This window comes from Homalodisca vitripennis, chromosome 4 (genome assembly GCF_021130785.1).
Source record: "Homalodisca vitripennis isolate AUS2020 chromosome 4, UT_GWSS_2.1, whole genome shotgun sequence".
In the NCBI taxonomy this organism is placed as follows: domain Eukaryota; kingdom Metazoa; phylum Arthropoda; class Insecta; order Hemiptera; family Cicadellidae; genus Homalodisca; species Homalodisca vitripennis.
The window spans coordinates 146,689,799-146,703,840 of NC_060210.1; the positions used below are offsets into that span (position 1 = coordinate 146,689,799).

Here is a 14,042-nt window from a genome sequence, read left to right on the forward strand (position 1 = left end):
AACGTTACACAGAAACGGTAAATACAATATCTCATATTATGATATGGTTATTGCCTTAACCCTATTTATATTGGTTGGAAAGAATGGTCATTTAGCAACAAAACATGTTTTCCATCTCCACCTGGTAAATAGCCGACGGCTATTTATTTCCCATCCAGTGATAATAATAATACTTAATAATATACTCTCGATAAATATTTTTCACATCCTTCAACAAACTGTTCAGGTACCAATTTATATCTAATACACTGGTCTGATAAGTGAATTAATCTGAAAAATACGGTTTAACAATTGCCCAATTCTTATAATGACAACACAATTTTAATCAGCAATTCATGTCGAGTTGACACATCTGAACTTTCTTTAGCTTATTTAGAATTGTAGAGCCTATTGATTTTAAGATTTATGTGAATGCAACTGTTGCTTTCTTGGTTCTGGCATCATCCTTAATGTCTATCTCCTTTTTTTATTTATTTATTTTTACTTCTTTTTATGTATTGTTTTCAAGAATTATTTTATCTGTTATTTAAAATCACGAGTTTATTACAGTACTTAGCGACAGGCTCGAACCTGTGACCCTTCTACTATGCCCGCTTCTTCCATTTTTGTGTGTGATTATTTACATTTACTTTTTTGTTTCTTGCTTTTCCCACGTTGTTACTAATAAAAGTATAGGGTCTTTTCTAGTATGTCCCCGCATTCTCTATTTTAATTTCTATAAGTTAGATTACGTTACTAGAGCTACAAATGTAATTTCTAAAGGTAATTGAGGTTAGGTTAAGCTAGGTTTTTGACAATAATTTGCAAAAACAATTGAAAAACGAGTTTATTAATTTGTACGAAAAAAAACACTAATTAGTAATGAAAGATGTTTAAAATAATATACTATTCTGGTGGCCAGAACGCTTTAATGTCCTCCAGGATTTGTTCGAACAAATCTGTGTTTTGTTGGCGATGTTTCCACAGAAACTCACATAAGTATGAGTCTAGCAAGTTGCGACTTGTACCGCATTCGTTCCTATTACGCCGTTTTGCCGACGCCCAGAGCGATTCGATTCTCTGTGTGTGTGCTCCTGTTGTAGGATCAACAAAATTTTCAGAATGGGTTAGATCACGCGATGCTTACCCGCTACACAGCGCTTCGCGCTGCTTGCTCTTTTAGAAAAAAATTAACTTGAGCTTGCAAAGTCCAAGTCCAGATCAAGCGGCGCGCGTTTATCACTGATATTTAATTACGATCTTTGTGAATGCGGGGACATATTAGAAAAGACCCAAAGTATAATATAAATAATAAATCTAATTATTGTGTGTGCAATTTTTTATGTAATAATGAATTTAATATTACACCTGAATATGAGTACCTTATTACATTATATTTATTGGTGTAATTGAAACATATATGATATTACCATATCTCGTTACTAGTTTTGGCAAAATACACCTCTAGTAATGGCGTAACACCTGAGTAAGTTTACGCTTATTGATAATTTTGCGTGGAGAGTTTCATTAAAGCTATGTGTAACGTTTTTAGTTCTTTTGGTCTTTTTGGTGCATATATATTGGTAGATATGATATTTCTCACCTTCGTCAAGGTCAGAGGGACCTTACCTCCGTTAGGTCTGTACAGTGATTTTTAGAATTATGAAAAGTTTATTCATTTACGTTAAAGAGCGTATCAGATATCAAGAGACAGCCTTTATATTATTTTTACCTTGCCCTTTCTGTCACCAACAAACACAATTGTACTGACGTGCCGTATAAACTAGTTAATAAGTTTAAACAGCATTGTATCAGAATCGCCACAGTATCGTCTGCTCCCCACCCTCCGCCGATACAAACCTGGTAACTGTTTAGACTAGTCTACATGAGGTCAGTTTGACATCTGTGTGTAACCTGCTTGTTTACTCGTATCATTCAGCGGCAGTGTGTACTTTGCTGATAACAAACCAATGGCATGGAATATTTTCGTGGCGTGTGTTTTCAATGCTGCATTATTCACCTAAGTTCGGGACGTTCGATCCATTTATCTGGGTCTTGTTCACGTACTTAAAGTTGCTTGAGTGTAGTTTATATGCACTGGGCTCTATTTACAGGGAATATTTGGATCCTGTGTTGATAGGACTGATCAATCCGCTCTGATGTCCGCAATTCAACTGCAGTACAGGTAAGCTAAATCGGTCATCGAAGTTTTACATGCCCAATTACAAGTCTCTCAGTCTGCCTGAGCTCGGTTTGTTGATACCGAACTCTCTTGATAGGGAATATTTGGTTCGTGTATTGGCAGCACTGGCCGGCCCGCTTCTGTTCAGTTGCAGTCCAGGTAAGCTGGATACTTCATCTTCTGTACGTTACATCATCGGTTCACGTGTGTCAGTCCGCCTGAAAGTTGTTAGTTGATATCGGGATCTAGTGGCGGGGAATATTTGGTTCGTGTATTGGCAACACTGGCCGGCCCGCTTCTGTTCAGTTGCAGTCCAGGTAAGCTGGATACTTCATCTTCTGTACGTTACATCATCGGTTCACGTGTGTCAGTCCGCCTGAAAGTTGTTTGTTGATACCGGGATCTAGTGGCAGGGAATATTTGTGGGTGTGTTGGCAAGACTGGCCGACCCGCTCAGCTGTTCAGTTGCAGTCCAGGTGAGCTCGGCCCCTTATCTGTCCGTGACGTCACCCGTTCACGTGTGTCAGTCTGCCTCCTACGCTCTCAGGGGCCCTGCCTCTTTGTATTGCTTGCAAGTGATTTTATAGAGTAATTGTCCGCCTCTTCCTTGGCTGTCCTTGACATGTAACCAGACGACACATAACCCTATCTGTCTAGGTTAGTTGTTTCATTATACTTATTCCATCTTGTGGTGTTTATACTTGTATGCGGCTTTTTGTAAACATTATGTGGTAAATAGATAACTACTACTTGTGTCTTTCTGTTAAACAGTTACTGTACACATTATAAATTAATGTATTATATATAACAATAAATTGCAGCTCCTTTTTATTTAAAAAAACGTATTAACATCATGTAATGGGTTAAGGTTTCGTTAACCTTATGGTAGTTATGTCGACTTTTCTTTTCCGTTAACTTCGTTTAAAAAGTAAAACACGTTAATTTATTAATTGTATATAAATATATTGATAAATATTGTATATTCTTTACAAATAATTTTATTTGATCATTTACATTTGACGTTTTTGTTCATACAGGAAAGATACTATCTGAAGAAACAAATTAGCTAATTGTCTACTAATAGGAGCGTCTGTCTGCGGGTTTAGTACCAACTGACACAGATGTTTTGTATAAATAATGTAACATACTAAGTAAATTTATAGTTTTGCTAAAAATTAATTTACAGAAGAATATTTGGCTATTAATGTTATAATATTCATAAATCTCACCGTCGTCGTGCTTACTGGTTTAAATTATTAACAATTTTCACTCAGGTAGTCCATTAGTTTTCCTAAGTAAATAATGCATTTCATCTTGTCACTACAAAACATTATTACACGTTCTAAGTATTACTTCGTGAAAATAACTATCAATATTGATAGCCATAATTTTTAACAAATAGACGGGAGAAATGGTGTTGCTCTTTCGGAGAAATACGTCTTTCCTGTAGAGGCATACGTGATTGTTTTTGTTGGAGAGTGTACATAGATTTAACACTTTTTCTATTTTATACTTGTAATCATTTTTGGTAGTGTGTCACGGTTTAACAAGAGCTAACTAAGGTTACTGTTTACACTAAATAATGAACTCCTGTGGTTGAACTGGGGATGTCTACAAGATTTTAATTAGTAAATTATTTAATATTTTATAGTTATATCGAGACCGAATGCTCCTTGAAAACTGAAAAGACTAATTACTAAACCCATCTTAAGTAGACATACCAGGAATGATGCGGTCGAGGAGGGTTGTGGTTTTTATGAATCCTAGATGTATCTCCAAATGGATTAGTTTAGGCGATACATGAAACATTATGTTCGTGCGTTTAAAATGCACTGTTTACATTCTATGTATATTTTAACAAAAATTGCATGCAGTATAAATTATGACTGTTATTCATCAAAGTGCTTGAAACTACTTGTTCGTTTAATTAGTTACGTGAGCCTTGCCTTATAATCCCGACTTGTTTACTTAACAAGTTCTAAGTGTATTATATTTCAGATTTTTGTTTAATTATTTTATCAGAACCTTTCATAAAAAGCTAGGAGAAGCAGACGCTTTTTATCTGCAACATGAGCAGATAGCATCGATTGATACAGTGAAATAAAATATCCGATTATTCTCGTTTTTGTAATAAAATAATATAGTATAGAACTGTCGTTAGTACTATATTCAGCATGCACGTATGTAACTTTGCAACTCTATGGTGTGTGAGGTGGGCCAATCTGAGTTATATATCTCCGGTTAGACTGGAAGAGCAAATCCAGCGATTTGTTTTTTAAAACATTCGATTAGGATAATTAGGGTAAAACGGTCATTGAGCAACAAATTATATGAAAATAACATCTCCGTAATTACTTGAACTCAATAATTTTTATCTATCAAAACTCAAAATTCAAATATTGTATTCTTTTCGGTTAATGTATTCTTAAACATGTCATACACGTTTATTATTTAGGATTTACTTTCATAAGTATACATAATTTTTTTATAGTTTAGTCTTAACTTTGTTTTAATAGTGGTATACTATTAATTTAAATGGCCCATTATAAAAGGATCAATATGTAGAATAGATAATATATACATGTCAAGTTTGTATATACAATATACCTCCAATTTTCATAGAATATTTCTAAAAGAAATTTGCAAAACTATATTAAAATAAATTTTATACGATGCTTGCTGTTGTGTGTAGCCTAAATAGTTATTATGGCTGGGATGTTTTATTAATAAATTATTTAAATGATTTTCTTAATGGTTTTGTTTAAAATGATAATTGTAAGGACAGATTACTAATACAGAATTCTGCAACCCCAGTATCAACGAGTAAAAGAATAAATCGATGATTAAAGGTTCTTCTTTATTTATGTTAGGTATTTTCTAAGAGATATCGAAATAAAACTCTACTTTTTATGTTGAAAAGCTGTTTCTAACAGATAAAATAACCATCTCATCCATGAACACCTCATGCTAGTCAATAAGATGCATAGTGTTTAATACATTTAAAAGTGTTATTAGAGTGTATATTTAACTTAGAAGGCCAACATTTAGTATTTTCACAAAATTGGCTAATGGTTTATGTTTAGTGAAAACCATAAACCGCGATATTAAACAGAACAGTTTCTTCTCAAACCCCAAAAACTACAAGCTGGAGCCAGATAGAAGTTGTTGTACTCGATTGTTTTATAGGTAGTGCGATCAGTTTATGGCCGGGGTTTTGTGTTCAGTTTCATATTCACAGCCCTTTAAATTGCCCCTCAAAACAAAAAAAGAATAACATAATTAGTTTTTATCATACATGGAATTGTGTGTAGTTAAATAATTAATTTTGTAAATAGGCTCTAGAAAAAAGAATAAAGATAAGGATATTGATTTTTGAAGCATGTATATCGCTTATAATTACAGGTATTTTTAAACAACTAGTGATATATGACAAAAGAAATTATGTTTTTCAATAATTTAACTTAAGGACATGTTATGTATTGAATTTAAAATACAATATATTTCTTCCAGTGTAGACTTTCATATACGCAGGTTTACATTATAAACATATACAATTCTTATCTGAGATGTTTTCCTGTAAACCTTTCTGTTTGAAAAAGGGCCAAACTTTTCTTATTAAACTCTTAACATTTACTCGTCAAAAGGTAAAATAGAATTATTTTTTTATTTTTCTATTTTCAGAAAAGTCGTTTAAAGGACTGTGACTATGAAATCAAAAGGACAACAACATTAATTCATATTATATACTCATTTACGTGACGTGCTATTGCTTTAGTTTCTGGTGGTTAACTAATGATTGTAATTCTAATTTAAGGAAAAGTAATTAACGTACAGGCCCGTGAAGTTATTGTTGTATAAAGCTGCTCCCTGGTACAGACAATTATTGCGGCGCTGACAGAATAATGCCACATTGACATTACTTATTCCGTTATTCAATTTAGTTGCACCGCGCTATTGTCACAGTCATATTATCACTAGGTTCTGCCAGCATGTGGAAATAAAACTATTTGGTAGATTTGAATATACGTGGAATGTAGTCTTCGAGTTCGTGCGTTGTTGTGTATACATAATCTATCTTGTGTTGTTATTGTACAGCCGCGACCCCAGATCTCTGTGAGCTCGTCACGTGATCGGTACTGTCGCCAAGGCCTGGACGTGGCAAGAGGATGTGGTCTCAGGTGTTATAACGGCTTTTAATATTTTTGGACAATTGAGCAGGAGCGAGTGACAGGAGCCAACTGTAGGCCTGACGCCGCGTCAATGAGTGTTTACATGTTCGCCTTGGCACTGGGCCGTCGTGTGGGCAGCCTCGAGCCGCAAGTCGCCTCTACTTCAACCTCCCGACACGTACTGCCAAATTTTTAATTAATATTACACTGTCGCTTTGTTGTTTATTTTTACCGAGAACGTTTCATTTGCGTAAATTTGTCATCGCAAATCGACATCCGACTCGGTACTGCAAAAGCTTTGGCACGTACAAGTGCATTGTTTCTTCAGAACAATGTGACGTATGATAAGTTCGTCTTGACTGTGGCTGACTCTGAGTCGGTCTGGAGTACAGTTGTCCTCACACCTCCACCCGGGAGGAGCAGCAGTTGCGACAAAAATGCATATGGACGAACACAAAGAAGGCCGAAGGGTGGAGGATGTGTAGACCAGGTACTCGAGTACATTGACCACCACTCACAGATCTATATCATGCAGTGTGACTTGTTCCCACCCTGTCCACCCAAGTGGCACAAGCACCAACGTACCACTAGCATAACACGTCATTGTCTTGGTGGTAGTTTATACCTATAGTTTAAACTTTGATCAGTGACAATAGCCACAATAATAATTGTGTATGTTACAATTTTACAATATTTTGTACGCTTTTTCATTTAAATTTAAAATATATATTAATGTATAAAATATTTGAAGGTTTATAGTACTGAGAAACATGTTTAGATTACACTGCAAACGAGTTCTATGAGATGAGAACTTTATTTATAAAGCAGCAGCTGTTGGTCCCATAGATCAGAGATTAGCTGTGTTATACGCAGACAGCGCTGGTGTCAGTTTAAACATTACATCGCACGTTTATAAGTATGCTATGCCCTAGCGTCTTGACCTTGGGTACGATATTGAATGGCAGTAGCGATTTCTCTATCTACTGTAGCTAATAAACGAGTCGTGCTATGATATGTGAATGTTATTTATAAAGCAGTAGCAGTAGATCAGAGTTTAACTGTGTTATAAGCAGACAGCTAATGGCTGTTTAAACATTATATCGCACGTTTATAAGTATGCCATGCCCTAGCGTCTTGACCTTAGGTACGATGTTGAATGGCAGTAGCGATTTCTTGATCTACTGTAGTTAATAAACGAGTCGTGCTATGATATGTGAATGTTATTTATAAAGCAGTAGCAGTAGATCAGAGTTTAACTGTGTTATAAGCAGACAGCTAATGGCTGTTTAAACATTATATCGCACGTTTATAAGTATGCCATGCCCTAGCGTCTTGACCTTAGGTACGATGTTGAATGGCAGTAGCGATTTCTTGATCTACTGTAGTTAATAAACTAGTCGTGATATGATATGTGATTGTTATTTATAAAGCAGTAGCAGTAGATCAGAGATTAACTGTGTTATAAGCAGACAGCTAATGGCTGTTTAAACATTATATCGCACGTTTATAAGTATGCCATGCCCTAGCGTCTTGACCTTAGGTACGATGTTGAATGGCAGTAGCGATTTCTTGATCTACTGTAGTTAATAAACTAGTCGTGATATGATATGTGATTGTTATTTATAAAGCAGTAGCAGTAGATCAGAGATTAACTGTGTTATAAGCAGACAGCTAATGGCTGTTTAAACATTATATCGCACGTTTATAAGTATGCCATGCCCTAGCGTCTTGACCTTAGGTACGATGTTGAATGGCAGTAGCGATTTCTTGATCTACTGTAGTTAATAAACTAGTCGTGATATGATATGTGATTGTTATTTATAAAGCAGTAGCAGTAGATCAGAGATTAACTGTGTTATAAGCAGACAGCTAATGGCTGTTTAAACATTATATCGCACGTTTATAAGTATGCCATGCCCTAGCGTCTTGACCTTAGGTACGATGTTGAATGGCAGTAGCGATTTCTTGATCTACTGTAGTTAATAAACTAGTCGTGATATGATATGTGATTGTTATTTATAAAGCAGTAGCAGTAGATCAGAGATTAACTGTGTTATAAGCAGACAGCTAATGGCTGTTTAAACATTATATCGCACGTTTATAAGTATGCCATGCCCTAGCGTCTTGACCTTAGGTACGATGTTGAATGGCAGTAGCGATTTCTTGATGTACTGTAGTTAATAATCGAGTCGTGCTATGATATGTGAATGTTATTTATGAAGCAGTAGCAGTAGATCAGAGATTAACTGTGTTATAAGCAGACAGCTGGTGTCAGTTTAAACATTACTTCGCACGTTTATAAGTATACCTTGCCCTAGCGTCTTGCCCTTAGCTATGATGTTGAATGGCAGTAGCGATTTCTTGATCTGCTGTAGTTAATAAACGAGTCGTGCTATGATATGTGATTGTTATTTATAAAGCAGTAGCAGTAGATCAGAGATTAACTGTGTTATAAGCAGACAGGTGATGGCTGTTTAAACATTATATCGCACGTTTATAATTATGCTTTACCCTAGCGTCTTGACCTTAGGTACGATGTTGAATGGCAATAGCGATTTCTTGATCTACTGTAGTTAATAAACTAGTCGTGATATGATATGTGATTGTTATTTATAAAGCAGTAGCAGTAGATCAGAGATTAGCTGTGTTATACGCAGACAGCTGGTGTCAGTTTAAACATTACATCGCACGTTTATAAGTATGCTATGCCCTAGCGTCTTGACCTTAGGTACGATAGTGAATGGCAGTAGCGATTTCTCTATCTACTGTAGCTAATAAACGAGTCGTGCTATGATTTGTGAATGTTATTTATAAAGCAGTAGCAGTAGATCAGAGTTTAACTGTGTTATAAGCAGACAGCTAATGGCTGTTTAAACATTATATCGCACGTTTATAAGTATGCCATGCCCTAGCGTCTTGACCTTAGGTACGATGTTGAATGGCAGTAGCGATTTCTTGATCTACTGTAGTTAATAAACTAGTCGTGATATGATATGTGATTGTTATTTATAAAGCAGTAGCAGTAGATCAGAGATTAACTGTGTTATAAGCAGACAGCTAATGGCTGTTTAAACATTATATCGCACGTTTATAAGTATGCCATGCCCTAGCGTCTTGACCTTAGGTACGATGTTGAATGGCAGTAGCGATTTCTTGATCTACTGTAGTTAATAAACTAGTCGTGATATGATATGTGATTGTTATTTATAAAGCAGTAGCAGTAGATCAGAGATTAACTGTGTTATAAGCAGACAGCTAATGGCTGTTTAAACATTATATCGCACGTTTATAAGTATGCCATGCCCTAGCGTCTTGACCTTAGGTACGATGTTGAATGGCAGTAGCGATTTCTTGATCTACTGTAGTTAATAAACTAGTCGTGATATGATATGTGATTGTTATTTATAAAGCAGTAGCAGTAGATCAGAGATTAACTGTGTTATAAGCAGACAGCTAATGGCTGTTTAAACATTATATCGCACGTTTATAAGTATGCCATGCCCTAGCGTCTTGACCTTAGGTACGATGTTGAATGGCAGTAGCGATTTCTTGATGTACTGTAGTTAATAATCGAGTCGTGCTATGATATGTGAATGTTATTTATGAAGCAGTAGCAGTAGATCAGAGATTAACTGTGTTATAAGCAGACAGCTGGTGTCAGTTTAAACATTACTTCGCACGTTTATAAGTATACCTTGCCCTAGCGTCTTGCCCTTAGCTATGATGTTGAATGGCAGTAGCGATTTCTTGATCTGCTGTAGTTAATAAACGAGTCGTGCTATGATATGTGATTGTTATTTATAAAGCAGTAGCAGTAGATCAGAGATTAACTGTGTTATAAGCAGACAGGTGATGGCTGTTTAAACATTATATCGCACGTTTATAATTATGCTTTACCCTAGCGTCTTGACCTTAGGTACGATGTTGAATGGCAATAGCGATTTCTTGATCTACTGTAGTTAATAAACTAGTCGTGATATGATATGTGATTGTTATTTATAAAGCAGTAGCAGTAGATCAGAGATTAGCTGTGTTATACGCAGACAGCTGGTGTCAGTTTAAACATTACATCGCACGTTTATAAGTATGCTATGCCCTAGCGTCTTGACCTTAGGTACGATATTGAATGGCAGTAGCGATTTCTCTATCTACTGTAGCTAATAAACGAGTCGTGCTATGATATGTGAATGTTATTTATAAAGCAGTAGCAGTAGATCAGAGTTTAACTGTGTTATAAGCAGACAGCTAATGGCTGTTTAAACATTATATCGCACGTTTATAAGTATGCCATGCCCTAGCGTCTTGACCTTAGGTACGATGTTGAATGGCAGTAGCGATTTCTTGATCTACTGTAGTTAATAAACTAGTCGTGATATGATATGTGATTGTTATTTATAAAGCAGTAGCAGTAGATCAGAGATTAACTGTGTTATAAGCAGACAGGTGATGGCTGTTTAAACATTATATCGCACGTTTATAATTATGCTTTACCCTAGCGTCTTGACCTTAGGTACGATGTTGAATGGCAATAGCGATTTCTTGATCTGCTGTAGTTAATAAACGAGTCGTGCTATGATATGTGAATGTTATTTATAAAGCAGTAGCAGTAGATCAGAGATTAGCTGTGTTTTACGCAGACAGCTGGTGTCAGTTTAAACATTACATCGCACGTTTATAAGTATACCTTGCCCTAGCGTCTTGACCTTAGGTACGATGTTGAATGGCAATAGCGATTTCTCTATCTACGTTAGCTAATAAACGAGTCGTGCTATTATATGTGAATGTTATTTATGAAGCAGTAGCAGTAGATCAGAGATTAGCTGTGTTATACGCAGACAGCTGGTGTCAGTTTAAACATTACATCGCACGTTTATAAGTATACCTTGCCCTAGCGTCTTGAACTTAGGTACGATGTTGAATGGCAATATCGATTTCTCTATCTACGTTAGCTAATAAACGAGTCGTGCTATGATATGTGAATGTTATTTATGAAGCAGTAGCAGTAGATCAGAGATTAACTGTGTTATAAGCAGACAGCTGGTGTCAGTTTAAACATTACTTCGCACGTTTATAAGTATACCTTGCCCTAGCGTCTTGCCCTTAGGTACGATGTTGAGAATGGCAGTAGCGATTTCTTGATCTACTGTAGTTAATAAACGAGTCATGCTATGATATGTGAATGTTATTTATAAAGCAGTAGCAGTAGATCAGAGATTAACTGTGTTATAAGCAGACAGCTGGTGTCAGTTTAAACATTACATCGCACGTTTATAAGTATACCTTGCCCTAGCGTCTTGACGTTAGGTACGATGTTGAATGGCAGTAGCGATTTCTCTATCTACTGTAGCTAATAAACGAGTGCGAGATACAGCCTAACATACCTCTATCCAACTGTTGTTTATCAACAATTAATTATGAATTGGATTATCACACTCCTTAACTATATCGTTACATCAATCGTAGGTGTTGGTAACATCCAGAAAATTGTCGATAGTCAGCACCCTCGGTCCACATAAAACATAATTGTTTTGGTTACGATGGAATATAAACATTTTACGATAGATTTTAACCATGGCGTCACATCAACATCCGTATATCCGGTATGCAGACCGTTCTTGCACCACTATTAAAGGTCTGGACTAAAAAAATGTCCTTTATCAGATTGTGATTGGTGAACATGTACGAACTGAAGGTTGACGACATTCCTGACCGTGGCGTCACATCTTCATTCGGTGTGGTCTACATCTCGACTGGGCCGCCGCCACAAGAACAAGACTTATACTAAATACATCTGCTTTCCTTCATTGTTGTTGATGAACTAGTACTTATTAAAGGGTGACGTTATTCCCCTAACCATGAAGTCATATTTTTAATAGGTTTACTCGATGTCCAGACAGTTTATATATTACCAGTTTGGTCTATCCTCAACACATATTCTTATTTGATAGTGAAAGACGAACAGTGGCAACTGAAGGCGGATGACATTCCTGAACTTTGTAGTCATATATACAACGGTGTGGTCGATATCCAGACTGTACCTACACTGCCAGTTTGGTCTATCCTAAACACATCTCCTTATCTGATAGTGAAAGACGGACAGTTGCAAACTGAAACCGGACGACATTCCTGAACTATGTAGTCATTTCTACAACGGTGTGGTCGATATCCGGACTGTACCTACACTACCAGTTTGGTCTTTCGTAAACACATCTCCTTGTCTGATGTGAAAGACGGACAGTTGAAAACTGAAGGCGGACGACATTCCTGGACTATGTAGTCATTTCTACAACGGTGTGGTCGATATCCGGACAGTACCTACACTACCAGTTTGGTCTTTCCTAAACACATCTCCTTATCTGATAGTGAAAGACGGACAGTTGCAAACTGAAGGCGGACGACATTCCTGAACTATGTAGTCATTTGTACAACGGTGTGGTCGATATCCGGACTGTACCTACACTACCAGTCACGTCTTTCCTACATATCCTTATTTGATAGTGAAAGACGGACAGTTGCAAACTGAAGGCGGACGACATTCCTGAACTATGTAGTCATATCTACAACGGTGTGGTCGATATCCAGACTGTACCTACACTACCAGTTTGGTCTTTCCTAAACACATCTCCTATATCTGAGGACGTGTGTGGATTGTTACAAACTGAAGGTGAACCACAATGTTGAACTATGTGCTCTTATCTGCAACCGGTCGATCGGAATCTGGAAAGTTAAGTTGGTAAATCTATGCTGTATATATTTGTGGCAGGATCAATATATATGGATCGGTAAGTTTATATACCTTATGTTTTTCATAGATCAACTAGTTATTTAATTTATAAGGTAAATGTATTTGATATAAAAGGTTTTTTTAATTAGTTTATAAAATAACTGTAACATTACACGGTGGCAGTTTGATTTATCCTTACAAAATCCTCTTTGTGCCGATACAACTCCACTTGTAATTAGGCTAACCTAACAAAACCAATCTGCAGAAACTAAAAATGACAGAGTGTGCTTACGATCATCTTTTTACAATCGATTCCTAACTTTAATTTTAAAGTTTGTGAGGTGATTTAATCCGTTAGTGTTGATATTTTTATCACAACATTTTTTCCAACATATCATCCAATTCTTTCTCACTGTTCCTAACTAAGGTAATGATACTCAACGGAGAGCTTAAAGAGGAAACGGTATGGTATCATTTTCACCTTATTGTTTGTGGTAATTAGGTAATCTTGAGCCTCCGTGCACTAAATAGGAAGCAGTATTCAACGTACTCGAAAGAAATCTTCGGATAATCACTACGGATAATCAGTTTTGGGAGGAATAGATTGTCACTGCTTCATTTCAAAGAATACAAATTGCATTAAAAATTCCCTTTCACTTCTTCCAGTCTGAAAGAAACGTTCTTCCTTCCAACAAATATGAAGTCTCCAGAAATAGTGAAAGAATGAAGCCGGTATTAGACTCAACCTCTGAAGCAGATCAGTTAGTGCAACGACTGAATTTCTCTAAATCTGACAAGGACAATATTTGTTATTGCTGTGAACTATCTCGTATGTATTTGATTCATCAACACATTCTTTACGTATTGTTTTTTAGAGAAAGCACTTCTTATGTTTGCACTTTACGAAAATTGACACGGACATTGTACACGTTAATGGCAAGGTCTAGTTTATTATTGGCGCCAACCGGATCGAAAGAGCAGATCTCCA

At 36.2% G+C, this 14,042-nt stretch overlaps 1 protein-coding gene across 10 annotated transcripts in view; it reads left to right on the plus strand.

Annotated features, from left to right (window-relative positions):
• The window catches only part of LOC124360267, a 128,253-nt gene that overhangs the window by 50,855 nt on the left and 63,356 nt on the right, over positions 1-14,042 (plus strand). For 2 of the 10 annotated variants that reach the window (XM_046813721.1, XM_046813720.1), the window contains exon 1: positions 2,653-2,818. The exons of 5 other annotated variants lie outside the window; for them this stretch is intronic. Coding sequence is in view for 1 of the 5 variants with exons in the window: in XM_046813718.1 (XP_046669674.1) it covers positions 2,867-2,892 (26 nt within the window). In the remaining 4 variants the exon portion in view is untranslated. 3 more of the 10 variants (XM_046813723.1, XM_046813724.1, XM_046813718.1) reach the window with 3 other exon arrangements.